Below are 12,846 nucleotides of genomic sequence, written 5' to 3'. Positions count from 1 at the left end.
TAGTAGACATCGGGACTCAGTACCCCTGCTTTTTAACCAATTTCTACGTTTTAGAAGGCAGAGGGTTGAGTGAGACAACAAGGTCTTTTCTACTTATTTCTAATAAATAAAAGGAGATACAGGATAAAAGGGGATCCCTTAAGGTACAATACAGCCCCAGAAGCAGTGTGTAAGCTAGAACCTTAAGGTTTATTAAGAAATAAGTACATCGTAGGTGAATTTGCCTCAATGTACATTACCCAATTTGTATTTTGGGTGACTGATTACTCCATTTACCTGTAAATGGTTATTTGCCACTCCTAAAAGTGCTTTCACATTTACAATTTATCCATCAAGCATCCCTTTAGTGTACCTCTGCCATCCTAGGATGCCCTGAACACTAACGTTTCATTCGTCTCTTGGGTTTTTGGCACAGGGGTCAGAGGTCAAATAATGAGAGTCCCTATCATGGTGTATACTCTCTGATGCCCTCACAGCAAGCCATTGCACTTCTTCAACACAAGTTCATTAAAGGGAGAGTGTAGTAACCCCTCCAAACCTAAAACCTAGCTCTACAGTGTGCCATGTATGCAACACCGATGAGCCAGGCTCATTATTATGGCCGTCTGAATGCTAATTCAGCCATTATGGCAACACTTCATTATAGTAGCCATCTCTGAAAGCTATGTTAAAAACACTTGAGGGGGAGCAAAGCCTTTCTTGGCCACCTATTTGCCTGTAATATCTTTTTTTTTTAAAGGTTATTTTTTGGGCTTTTTATGCCTTTAATTGGACAGGACAGTAGAGAGAATGACAGGAAGTGAATGGGAGAGAGAGCTGGGGTGGGATCCGGAAAGGACCACGGGGCGGGAATCGAACCCGGGTCGCCGGTGTGCGGTGCAGGTGCCCCAGCCTGTTGCGCCACGGCTGGGGCCTGCCTGTAATATCTCACATACCCTAACACTCCATTGACTTCAATGCAATACTATTACTATAGGGTTAGGACATTCGGATAGTCCCGATGTCCTTTGCAAAGGACATCTGATAACTCAGCAACTAAGAACATTTTTGGAATTTTTTTTTTGCTGCAGCATGTTTCTTTAGACCAAAATACTTAAATCATCTAAAAAAAATCTCAAAATTAAAACTTTTTTTTCCCCGGGTCTCAGGAGGATAAGGAAAGTGCACAAAACTTTGATTGAAAACAAATGTTTCACAGCTCTGCTTTTAGTGAAATTGACATGTAAAAAGAATGTTAAACATTTAATCAATACAAATTAGACAATGGTCATAGCTGTAGAAAGATAGCTGCAGAAAAATATATACTGTATTAAGAAAAAAACTGATTTTGCAGGTGCCCTACACATTAGTCAAAACTGTACATTATACATCCATTCCAGTTCACCTTCATAATAATATGGCCCCGCTTTCGTTGTTAGAAATTCATTACAATCAAAATGTTCATATGTAAATTGCATTTGTCAAACTTCACTGAAATGTTCCAATAAAAAGATAAAAGAGACCTTGCTATTCGGATTCTATGTTTTTGTTTGGAATGTGGGGCTCCAACAATTCCCACAATGGTTTTGTGAATGTAGTTTGAGATTTGTGTTTATAGTTTTGAAATGACAGACGACTGACAGTTACGATTCACCTTCATACTCATGTGTCCCCTCTTCATTGTTGAAAATCATCAAAACTATAATGTCCAACATTTCATTGCAAGTTGAGTTAAATGTTCTAATAAAGAATGATGTGACCTTGATATTTGTTTCTCTTTTTTCTCATTTGGGTGGTGGTTTTCTCATTGTGATATATTTACATGTTGCCTCAATGATGTTGTAGTATGTCTATGAATGTGTGTGTGTGTGTGTGTGTGTGTGTGTGTGTGTGTGTGTGTGTGTGTGTGTGTGTGTGTCAGAGAGAAAGTGAGTGAGTGTGTGCTTTTGGTTTCTCTGCACTTAATGCTGACATGCTGACTTGTCAAAATCTTCTGGTTTTCAACCACTGAATGACACCATGATCCAGCCTCAGTGATCTGTATAAATATGTTTAACTTAAATATTAAACTAAATATTGGTTACATTTCAAACATATACTGTAACGCTATGACTTAGCCATAAAATACCATCATTGTGCAATGCTGAATAAAAAAGAGCCCTACCTTTTGTAATTAGCTCTTTTGTTTTAACATTGACTTCTGGATCGCTCACATCGCCATGTTGTGGCTGATCTTGCCCTGCAACAGAATTGTACACGGGACCTTTTACATTATGAATGAATATGTATGTGGCATAATTAGCTCAACTGAACTGTATAGTCTGTTGAATTATGAACTACTGAATGAAATTAGAGATAGCGAGAGAAAGAGGAGAGATACCTTTATTTTTTTGCTTCTTTGCTGCCATATTAACCGTAGCGTAGATCACATCACTGGGCACGTGTTCATCTTTAAGGGAGAATGGAGATTTTACTGAATCAAATTCCACTGTACTCAACAACTAGATAAATCCACCCTCAGTCATCAACATGAGAATTGTGTGATTATTCACAAATAGAGATACATCTATGTATACTGTAGATGATGGGTAACAGTTCCTACAACACTTGTAATTGCTATTGCTATTATTATTGTCACAGCGGTGGCCGGTGGGTTGTGTTGTGTGTGAGCAAGAGAGAGAGAGCCCCTGTGTGTTTGCACTCAGGATAAACAGACCTGTTTCACCTGTACTGCCTCCTGCTTTGAGTTCTGAATACACAAGTTCTGTAGCTGTGTCCTCTTCCCCTGACAAAAACAAAGAGAATATTTGACAACAGATGATATTTGTAATGGGGTTTCTCTAAAACAAATATTTCTTACTTACCACTGTTGTTATTGATTTTGTGCTTATTTTTGCCTGGTTTCAATTCAAGTTGAGCATATGTCAAATCAGTTGTAGATCCTGTTGTGGCCTCATCTGGAGGATTGTAAACATTATATTGATGATGTTCTGTTTACTTCAGACATAATGTCAGAATAGCACTAACAGAATTTAATGTTTAAATGAAAAAAAAGAAACCTTCTCCTCTGTTTTGCAAGTTGACTGTGGCGTACACATGCGCTGTGTCTGTAAGAGAGAATTTGGTAAAGAACTGGATGCACTCTTCAAAACATTTTATGCAGACCATTTTTATTCTGTAAACTGACCACTCTCCAGATGAGTATATCCTTGCTGATTTAGATGTTGAGTTTGGTCATTAAGGTTCTGATCTTGATGAGCACTGCAGGCATACAAGACACATCTAACATCATGAAGACATCATACACTTTTGAGACAAAATGTGATACGAGAGAGTGTGAATTATGAAATGACTGTCACAAAGACAAAATAGAAAGAAAACTCACATAGTTGTTGTGTGATTGTACAAACCTGCAAAGAGATGTAATAGCACAAACATTATTTGCATAATATGCGGATTGCCCACTTTATTATGGCTGTGATTTAGGGGTCTTTTTTGTTCTCAACCTTACACTTACCCTTGAATTTTTTAGAGTAAATCAGGGCCAGTATGATGACCAAAATGAAGAGAGTCACCAGTACCACAGACACAGTGACTAGCACATGAGAGGACCCCGGCTCTGAGAGAGAGGCTGTTGGCACATAAATACATTGCATTTGTCACAGCGGTCTACAGACTGTTGATGTACACAGTATACGTTCAATGGACATAGATGTACTGATCTTTCAATTTCAGTTTCAGGCATTACCTTTAACTGTAACATAGGCCTCGGGTGATATTCCTTGTGAGTTCTCACATTGGTAGTAGCCCTCATCCTTCCTTGAGACAGCAGTGATGGTCATCTCTCCTCTTGTATGGTTTTTCAAAGGCAAGTGGTCTTTAAAGAAATTAGCGTGGAAGTCAGGCGGCTGAATGCGATACACACAGCGCAGACTCAAAGCATCTCCCTCAGTCACTGGGTAGGCAGGACTGTCAATGATCACATGCCCATCTGATAGAAGACAAACAACATAAACAACATGTTGGATGCACATGTTAAATAAAAGTTCACTGTTAGCTTCAGTGCGGCCTATTGTTAGTCCCATACAACACTGTAGTCCCCCACCCCCCTCAGAGCAAGCCAGCAGCAGTAAAGAGAGGAGAGCAAACAAAACAAATTAGATAACAATACATACCAAACAATGCAGAATACATTGAATAAATGCACTAAAGGCTAAGGTAAAAGTCATTAAACCCCTAACAAAACAATAGTGGAGCTGGGATATTTATTTAGCAAGGATAGTGTAACCAGATGATGGTTTACGTTAGGCAGACACTGTGCATTTTTTTCCAGCCATGACAGTATCTGACTGATTTGTGAGAAAAAAACAGACCACCTACTGTATATTCAAGTGGGGAAATGTGTTTGAATCAGGATCCGCTGAGCATCAGAGACTAGAGTGCCATGCCTAAACTAATGCTATGCTTGATATCCAGTATCAAACTACATTTTTTTATAGGAGAGTCCAAACTACATGAATTCACCCTGCCAAGTTATCATGGTAGAGAATCTCTTAGATACTGGGGTAAAATATAAAGCAGTGATATGTGACATAATATGAGAAATGTTGCTGTCTTACTGTGCACAGTGATGTTGACAATGTGACTGTACGCATTGTTGTCTGACTGACACCAGTACACGCCGCTGTCAGTTAAGTCCAAGTCAGTACGACATCGAGGACCCAATGTTTTCCATGAATATGGACACTGTGATTTTTCCTCTCTCTTCGTGAACCACCTCAGTCTCCATCCAGTGGAGTTGCCCTGTACCTCACAGCTCAGGGAGAGAGAGTCACCGTTGAAGTGCTGAGTTCTATTGGGTTTAATCACCAAGGAGGCTGAAGGCACACCTGAGGAATCGGGACAAATGGAGACACTATATTTGTATCAAAAGTGGTGCAATGCCACAAAATGCTATGCCACACCCTTGAACATATATGGGTAAATACACAATGGTGCAATTCTTATATACACATGCTTATAACTGTACTTTTAACTTACCTGCAATAAAAATGGGCTTGAGTTGGCTGAACTCTGTGTGATAGGCTGGCTCTCCTCTCTCTGCTCTGCACACATAAACCCCTGTGTGTCTAAGAGCAGCAGGGCTGAGAGTGTAGGAGCCTCCACTTCCTCTCTCACCATCAGAGAGAAGCTCAAGATAGAATGTTGTGCCTTCATATGTAACAGCGGGTAATCTGTTTCTAAAAGGAACTGTTTTGTACCAGTGGAATCTCCAGCCTGTAGCGGAGCCTGTAACCTCACAGCTCAGAGTCACTGAGTCTCCTTCAGTCAGCCAGATATGTGGAGGTCCTCTAAGAACTGGCGTTGGTTTTTCTATTGAAAGACAAATATGATGTTTAGTGACTAATATGAGTTTGTAATGGTGCTAGCAAAACCATCCTTTGATAACAATGTCCCAAAAGCCAAAAACCGACGATGATTTTTTTTTTTTTGGTCATATAGTACTGTAGTTATAATATTGTTTTTTTTTTCTTTCTTGTTGAGCACTGGCTGAGAACGTATCAAAGCTGAAGCTGTATAAAAGTAAACCTACCAGTCACATTCAGAGTAAAAGCTTCACTTAAGTCTGACTCCTTTTGGTTGCTTTTCTGTCGTCCCTGACACATGTACTTGTCTTTGTATACATGTGTTGTAGTGAATGTATGGAGTTGATTTATAGACAGATGAATCCCATTCCTGTACCAGCTGTACTCCCACTCATGGTTGTCATCTGTCTGGATGTTACACCGTAGGGTGACTGTCTCTCCATGGAAGATGTGTGTCCAATTAAGCTCCATACTCACAACAGCTTTTGGTCTCTCTAAGGGCATATCATACAAATACATTTACATGCAAGCAGAATTAGTGTAAAACACAACTAGATAGATAGATCGATAGATAGACAGAGAGACAGACAGACAGACAGACATAATACTCACCAGTGACATTTACCCACAATGCATTGCTGTACTGTGTGTAGTAGACTGGGTCTCCTCTCCCAGCTCTGCACCAGTACTGTCCTCCATCAGAGACTTTAGCAGGACTGATGCTGTAGGAATTTATTTCAGACACACTAACATGCTGTGAGTCAGGTGTGGTTTTGTAATAGTAGAAGAGCCACCCAGCAGACGGCAATTCACAGGTCAGCGAGATGTGGTCTCCAGTAAGAACCGGTGCAGTGCCCTTGAGAGAGAGTCTAGGTTTGGCCGGAGAACCTGAAGCAGATCATAGTACATATATCAGTCCTCTGGTTGTTCTCTCTCTCTCTCTCTTTCTCTCTTTCTCTCTCTCTCTCTCTCTCTCTAACATGCACGCACGCACACACACACACACACACACACACACACACACACACACACACACACACACACACACACACACACATACATAGTGAGAGAGCAATTGAGTGAGTGAGTGAGCAAACAAGTGAACAAGTGCATTAATTCACCTTGATGGTGATATTCACTAATTAGCTGAACTGTCTTACTACTGAACTTACTAATGTGGTAGGACTTTTACCTTTGGAGGTGACTGGGTATTAGAATAAAGTGGTCTCAATGCATCAGACAATACTTGAAGGAAAACCAGGGTCACTCACCCATCACGTTGAGAGTCACTGATCCACTGGGGCGTGATATTGTGGGTCTGTCTCTCCTCTCCCCCTGACACCAGTACTGGCCCTTATGAGACTCAGCAGCTCCTCTGATGGTGAGGGTGTTTCCATTTGACTCAATCACAGGATTTGAACTGGGTTCTTTGAACCATTTATACGCCCAGCCATCAAAACCATATATTGTGCACTTGAAAGTGACAGTCTCTCCAGTGAACACAGGACTCTGAGGCTCTACAGTTAGTGTTGTCATCGGCAGGCCTATATGGGTACAAGTATAAAGTAAGTAAAAGCAGCACCTCTCTTCTTTCCTATAAGTGAGCAGAGGAAAGCAATGTAAATAAATGATAATTTAAGGACATGTACATACTGTATTATTTTTACTACATAATATGTACTATCTATCTACTGTATCTTTCTATCGGCCTCTCTATCTATCGGCATATCTATCTATCTACAGTATCTGTCCATTTAAGGATATGTACATATTAATATTGCTACATTGTATGCTATCTATTTATCTATCTAGAGTATCTGTCCATCTAAATGTTTACATGGAGAACACCACAGTTACCTTGGATAGCAATAAAGATGATTGCACTGGTCTCTGATGCTGTGGGTCTGTCTCTCCTCTTCCCCCTACACCAGTACTGGCCCTCATCAGAGTAACCAGCTCCACTGATGCTGAAAGTGTTTTTCTCAGTCTCAGACACCAGATGGAGACCTCTATACCACTTATATGTCCAGCCACTGAGAAACTCTATCTCGCATGTCAGAGTGACCGTCTCTCCAATGAACACAGGGCCCTGTGGCTCGACAGTCAGCTTAGCAGGAAGACCTGTAGGGCATGATTGGATGCATTTGGTGGACATGTGGGTTCACTGGGTTATGCTGGTCTAGTGATCAGGGATCTGGCCTTGCACATGGAACCACACAACTAAACACACAACCAAATTACAGAATTACAATTGTTGTTTAAAGTAGACTACTGATCTCACCCCAGAGAATATTGCCATGTACTGTATGGTGGTGCAAGACAAAAGCGTTTACTAAGTATGATTGTTTGCCAACAACATACTGTACAGTGTGGAATGTTGCCCTATACTAACCTGAAACAATCAGAGTAAGATCATTGCTTTGAAGACTATCTACATTGCAGCGGTAGATCCCACCATCAGATTCTTCCACGTGTTGAATCTCAAATATGCTTGTCTCAACCCATGAAGTCAGATATCTGAAGTAACCACTAACGGTATTTTTTTTCCAAAATTGGTATACGGCATGACTGGTCTGGCCTTTTAAGCTGCAGTTAAGGCGAACAGACTCTCCTCGGAAGATTGTTGTTCTGTTTGGCTCAATAGTCAAAACAGCTGTGGATACATCTGTCCAAACACAAGAACACATGGCCTAATATAACACACTTTAACATACCAATACAATTATGAGTTTCATCCATATACATTCTCTAATTACAAAATATTAAAGCAGCAGAGAGAGAGAGAGAGAGAACGAGAGAGAGAGGGAGAAGTTGCAGTTGCAGAGTTGGGTAAGTTACTTAAAAATGTAACGTATTATGTATTAGCCTACTTATTATTGTCATTTTGAAGTAATTTGTTACTTATGACATTCATGTCTCTGAATTGTAAGGCATTGCAGTACTAATGCATTACTTTTAGGTTACTTTACTAACATAACTGGAAATATGAACTTGGCAAATAATATAGCTTATAGCTCATAGCACATCCAATGGAGGGATATGTGGTAGGCCTATAGCATAATGACTGAGCTAGGCTTATGGCTAAGAGTAGAATATAATAGGCGCAGTGATGGCTCATAACGCAATACAACGAACAATCATTGTTGAATTGTTGAATTGTTAAAAACAGACAAAAGTATGGTACATTGTGATAAAAGTAGGCTACTGTAACTTTAGACATAGGCCTATACTCATTAAAATCAACAGAGAGCCCACTTTATTGTAACCTAAAGCTTAAAGTAATGTCGAGAGGATACAAAATCTTCTTGCATTTCTATCCCTTTACTCTCATTATTTCAAGTTCACAGCACAAAGCTGGCATACACTAATTTATACTTGATAGAAGAATCAAGATTAGCGTGGCACGGCTAGATGTTTCATTAAAGAGTAGGCCTACTATTCCCCGAGTTTTTGGTTTCACACACAAAGTATCAACTATTATGTTCTTCATATCATTGTCTCTGACAAACTGAAAATAATAAGCGAAGGCCTACAGTATGTCCATGCATCTCACAAATGGAGAGTCTGACTTCAGGTCTGCTACAGCCACAGTCATCTTTAACCAGTAACAGGAGATAACATTCCTCTATTTGTGCAGATTTTTTCTCCTCTGCTGATCTCGCAGTCTTGTTGGTGAATGTATAAAAACAGAACACCACTTAATTTTGGGTTAAAATGTAAAATACTACCCTTTTGTTTGGTATGCCTTACATGACCGTGTTACTGTAAAAAGCAATACTGTACATTACAGTAATTACATTACTTGTGTAACCTACTCCCAGCACTGATGGTTTCTCACTGTGCCGTTTGCAGACAGAATTATGAATTATAAATCCTTACCTTCAGTGTTTCCAAAGTAGATTTGCAAAGTAAAAACTGAAATAAAAATACATATGTGAGCATCACTTGGGAAGGGAGACATGCAGACAAACAAATAAACACAATGAAAATCACCTCACACACAAATCTGTACAATTTCTTTGCATCTCAGCTCAGAGTAAAAGGACCCAAAACCATGTTACACAAAAGGAAGAACTGGTAGCACTTTATAATAACCATCCGTTATAAATGGTTAATTGATGCTTTATTTTGCAACTATAATTAAACATTTATTAACTTAATAATCATAAATTAATCATTTGTAGATGACAATCAATGATTACTAAACACATAACTTACACATACTTTATTATCAGCTTATGAAAAAATAAACAATTTATTTACATATAACATACTAAAAGATATCTGTTTAGTGATAACTTGATTTCAGTTTATTTTATATTAGTAAGCTACATTATTATTGCAAATATCATATTATTAATAATGATACATTGAGTTATTGTTAATGATTATAATGTTGATTGTAGGCCTTTCCATAGCCACATCCTCAACGCCTATGCCTATTACATAGGTCGATTAACTATTGAACTATAAATGATGTTCTATGGATTAACAGCTAGTTAGAAAAACAATTACAATATCTGTTTTTTAGATGGCTATGATAAAGTTGGGTCTTAGTCTTTTATTTGTTAGTAAATCATTTGTTAACTATCTAAAAATGTAAATATCATTCATTGATGTGCAATGACTTGCATCAAACCTTTTTTGGAGAAGAATTTGGATGGCCATTATAAAGTTGCATCTCAGTCTTTTACATGTTGATAAACAATTTGTAAATTATCTAAAAATGGCAATCAATAACTGGAGTGCAAACCATCTATGAACACAATGTTTATTTGAAGTTTCACCAAAACATTTATGAAAGTTGACAAAACAATGATCATGAATCAAATCAAAATGGACAACTTCTGTTTTTTCTTGGCAATGTCGTGGAGTAAGCGACCCATTATGTTTTCTGGCTAGCCATTCAATCAGGCTAACAAGTCTTCTCTGCAACCGCCATCGTCGTCGATAGGGTTACAGCGATTTAGTTTCACCATCTAGTTTCCTGATCTTCCCCGACCTTGTAAAATGTCTACTTTTTCTTTTTAATATTTCGCGTCTGAGATAAATGACAATGAAATGTAATTATATGCTTAATTTCTTCTTATAAGTCCACATACTTCGAGATCATGATAGCAACTTGTTAACAACAACATAACCTGACGAAAAAGGAAAGTTTAGTCACCCTCAGAAGTAGTTTCCTGAATTCATTGACTTCAAAATAAGAGTTTGAGATCCCTCTCTTTGGGCTTGCAACTTGCTAGGTTGATTTATAATTTGTACATTTTATAATTCATAGCATATTACTGGAAACCACACTCTAAAAAAATGCTGTTAATTTACACCCAGATTTCAACATCATTAACCTGTTATTTTAAAATGCTGCACTTTGCTGTCAAACAAAGACACATTATGTTAAATTGCACTCTGTTCACTGTTGTTTAACCAAACTTTAATGTTTTCTTAAAATACGTCTCTTTCCTGTTAACTCACGTCTAAATAACGTACAGTATGTTTTGCTCATTTGTGGAAGGCATAAACCAACAGTAAAATCACTGATGTCAAATTTGGAGTATTAAGTTCCATCAACACTTAAGAGTTAATTTTAATCATGTGTAAAATACAACAGAAGAAGCCACTTTACTCTGAAGACAGTAACAATCTTGATAACCATGCTTCCACAAAAAGGGGCCAGTGACAGCTTTAAATTTAGTAAGATTTTAGCAGTGGATTGTGTTTGTATTAGTTCCAACAGTGCTATTATGATAGACCTCCATAAATCTGCCATGTCTGTAGACGTCCTCTACAGTATGTGGTTGTGTGGTGATGGTGATTCTTATGTTGAGTGATCTTGGCATGTTGCTTCAAGGAATTATGGGTAAATGTTACTGTCTTGTTTAATGTTTATTTTGTTCTTATTACTGTTTGTGTTTTGTGGCTTATTTGGATGTGTACAAGGTAAAACAACTGAAGGGCAAAATTATTGTGTCAATTATTTTCAGAGTATTGTCAGAATTACCATTAGGGAGAAGACCATTCGTGAAGTATAAAGGACATTTTAGAGGATAGGCACGCCCTTCTGGGTTCATTGCCAAATTGATTACTTTCCCAATTAGCATTAACCTACCCACTTGGAAGTGTCACGAAGTTGGGCACTCAATGCAATGTGTCTGTACTTCCTCCTGGGATTTTCACCTTACATGGTGAAGTTTCTTGGACCTTGTAAGTTTATAATGGATATAATGCATCTGTGACAACTGGAATAATAGCTTTTCAAAACAAAATTATATTCACAATGCCAATACTGCAGAACTACATTTGTATATATCTGTCCCTGCCTTAAACGCAATCATTACATGAAATTGTATGCACAGGATTAAGATGTTTCAGATGGTCATCTCCTTGACGGTTTCTGACACCAACAAATAATACAACAGACATGACACATGACAACAGCAATGCATACTTTAGTGTCACTGTCAACTTATTCATTTGTGTTTTTATTTTAAGGTTAAATTTCAGCAAGGATTGACGTGATCTCTTTTAGAATATTGTGGACTGGGGCTGTGGCATTCTGGGAACAAACTTCAAATGGTTCCATGGATGGAACCTTTTGAGGTTCCATGCGTGGACTGTCAGTTGATTCCCGTTTTCCCCAAAAATTACAGCCAAGGCCTGTTATATGTTTAACATGAAAATACTGTCACAGTAGTGCACTGTTAAAAAAACAGGAAAATAATGGCAACCCTACTGCCAGCTCTTTACTGTTATTTAACGGGCACATTTTTTAGAGTGCAACCATGGTAAATGGAGGCTGATAAAATTATGGCAAGACAGTATAATCGGTCAATGCTTGTATTTTGTATATTGACGTTTCCCTCCACCCCATTGCTGCTAGCTTCACAGCTACCAATGCACTTCTGTTCTGGCGCGTATTTTATGGCGCAAACTGGACAGAGAAATTATATTTCCTTATGGAATCAAAATGCCTGGTTTAGCAAGGGAGGTGCAACTAATTGAAAGTAAAAAGAATTTAAAGAAGCTTATGAAATAGCTGCAGAGGAGAAGACTGATTTAGAAAGATTAAATGCAACTGGCTGGTGCGTGTTTGGGATGCTCGGTGTGAAGCACAAAAGATGTCGTCTGTTCTAGTGGCAAGAAGGACAAGACAAGCTGGTAGGCTACCTCTCATCGTCCACAATACAGTATTAGAACAGGGACCTTAGTTTTAAGTGATGAATGGCGGTGAGCCTGTCGTCAGCTACTGCCTGCATTTGGGTAGGTAGGAGTATGTGAACCTGACACACAGTCAAGCATTCGTCAATGCAGATAGGCTACAGGTTGCCACACAGCACATCGAGAGGGCCTGGCGAAGTTAGCCTAGCCTACAAGGAGAACATCTCAAGACGCAGGGGGAATCGGACAACTGACTTGCTAAAGATCACCTTAATTGAGTGGAATGATCGCAATGGTCCAATCTGGGTCGCCTAGCCTCCACGACATTGCCAAGAAATGTAAA

At 38.8% G+C, this 12,846-nt stretch overlaps 2 protein-coding genes across 2 annotated transcripts in view; both read right to left on the bottom strand.

Annotated features, from left to right (window-relative positions):
* Positions 1-3,436, bottom strand: part of LOC134059422 (uncharacterized) — a 31,222-nt gene extending 27,786 nt beyond the window's left edge. Inside the window, exons 1-7 of the mRNA XM_062515814.1 lie at positions 3,365-3,436; positions 3,167-3,240; positions 3,039-3,086; positions 2,844-2,936; positions 2,696-2,764; positions 2,360-2,428; positions 2,144-2,218 (exon numbers count right to left, since the gene is read on the bottom strand). The gene's annotated coding sequence lies outside the window, so the exon portion shown is untranslated. The remainder of the gene's footprint in view (positions 1-2,143; positions 2,219-2,359; positions 2,429-2,695; positions 2,765-2,843; positions 2,937-3,038; positions 3,087-3,166; positions 3,241-3,364) is intronic.
* LOC134059553 (basement membrane-specific heparan sulfate proteoglycan core protein-like) lies at positions 2,189-7,500 on the bottom strand. Its single transcript, XM_062515997.1, has 13 exons — positions 7,203-7,500; positions 6,617-6,889; positions 5,958-6,233; positions 5,573-5,839; positions 5,020-5,352; positions 4,599-4,868; positions 3,728-3,970; positions 3,497-3,610; positions 3,365-3,389; positions 3,167-3,240; positions 2,705-2,764; positions 2,394-2,428; positions 2,189-2,218 (listed from the first exon to the last, which is right to left on the bottom strand). The coding sequence occupies exons 1-13, from the start codon at positions 7,498-7,500 to the stop codon at positions 2,189-2,191; spliced, it is 2,298 nt and encodes a 765-aa protein (XP_062371981.1).
* Positions 7,501-12,846: the final 5,346 nt, after the last annotated feature.

The sequence above is a fragment of the Sardina pilchardus genome, chromosome 16, assembly GCF_963854185.1.
Source record: "Sardina pilchardus chromosome 16, fSarPil1.1, whole genome shotgun sequence".
NCBI lineage: Eukaryota > Metazoa > Chordata > Actinopteri > Clupeiformes > Clupeidae > Sardina > Sardina pilchardus.
Note: the sequence above shows the minus strand (reverse complement) of the source record. Positions and strands in the feature narration are given on the sequence as shown.

What these genes read in the sequence shown, in the direction of transcription:
- LOC134059553 (XM_062515997.1), bottom strand. Translation starts at nt 7,500, where the DNA reads ATGTCCACCAAATGCATCCAATCATGCCCTACAGGTCTTCCTGCTAAG. An exon ending in AGTGACTCTCAACGTGATGG is followed by an intron (nt 6,234 to 6,616) that starts GTGAGTGACCCT and finishes GATCTGCTTCAG; the next exon opens with GTTCTCCGGCCAAACCTAGA. An exon ending in GGCCTATGTTACAGTTAAAG is followed by an intron (nt 3,611 to 3,727) that starts GTAATGCCTGAA and finishes ATGTGCCAACAG; the next exon opens with CCTCTCTCTCAGAGCCGGGG.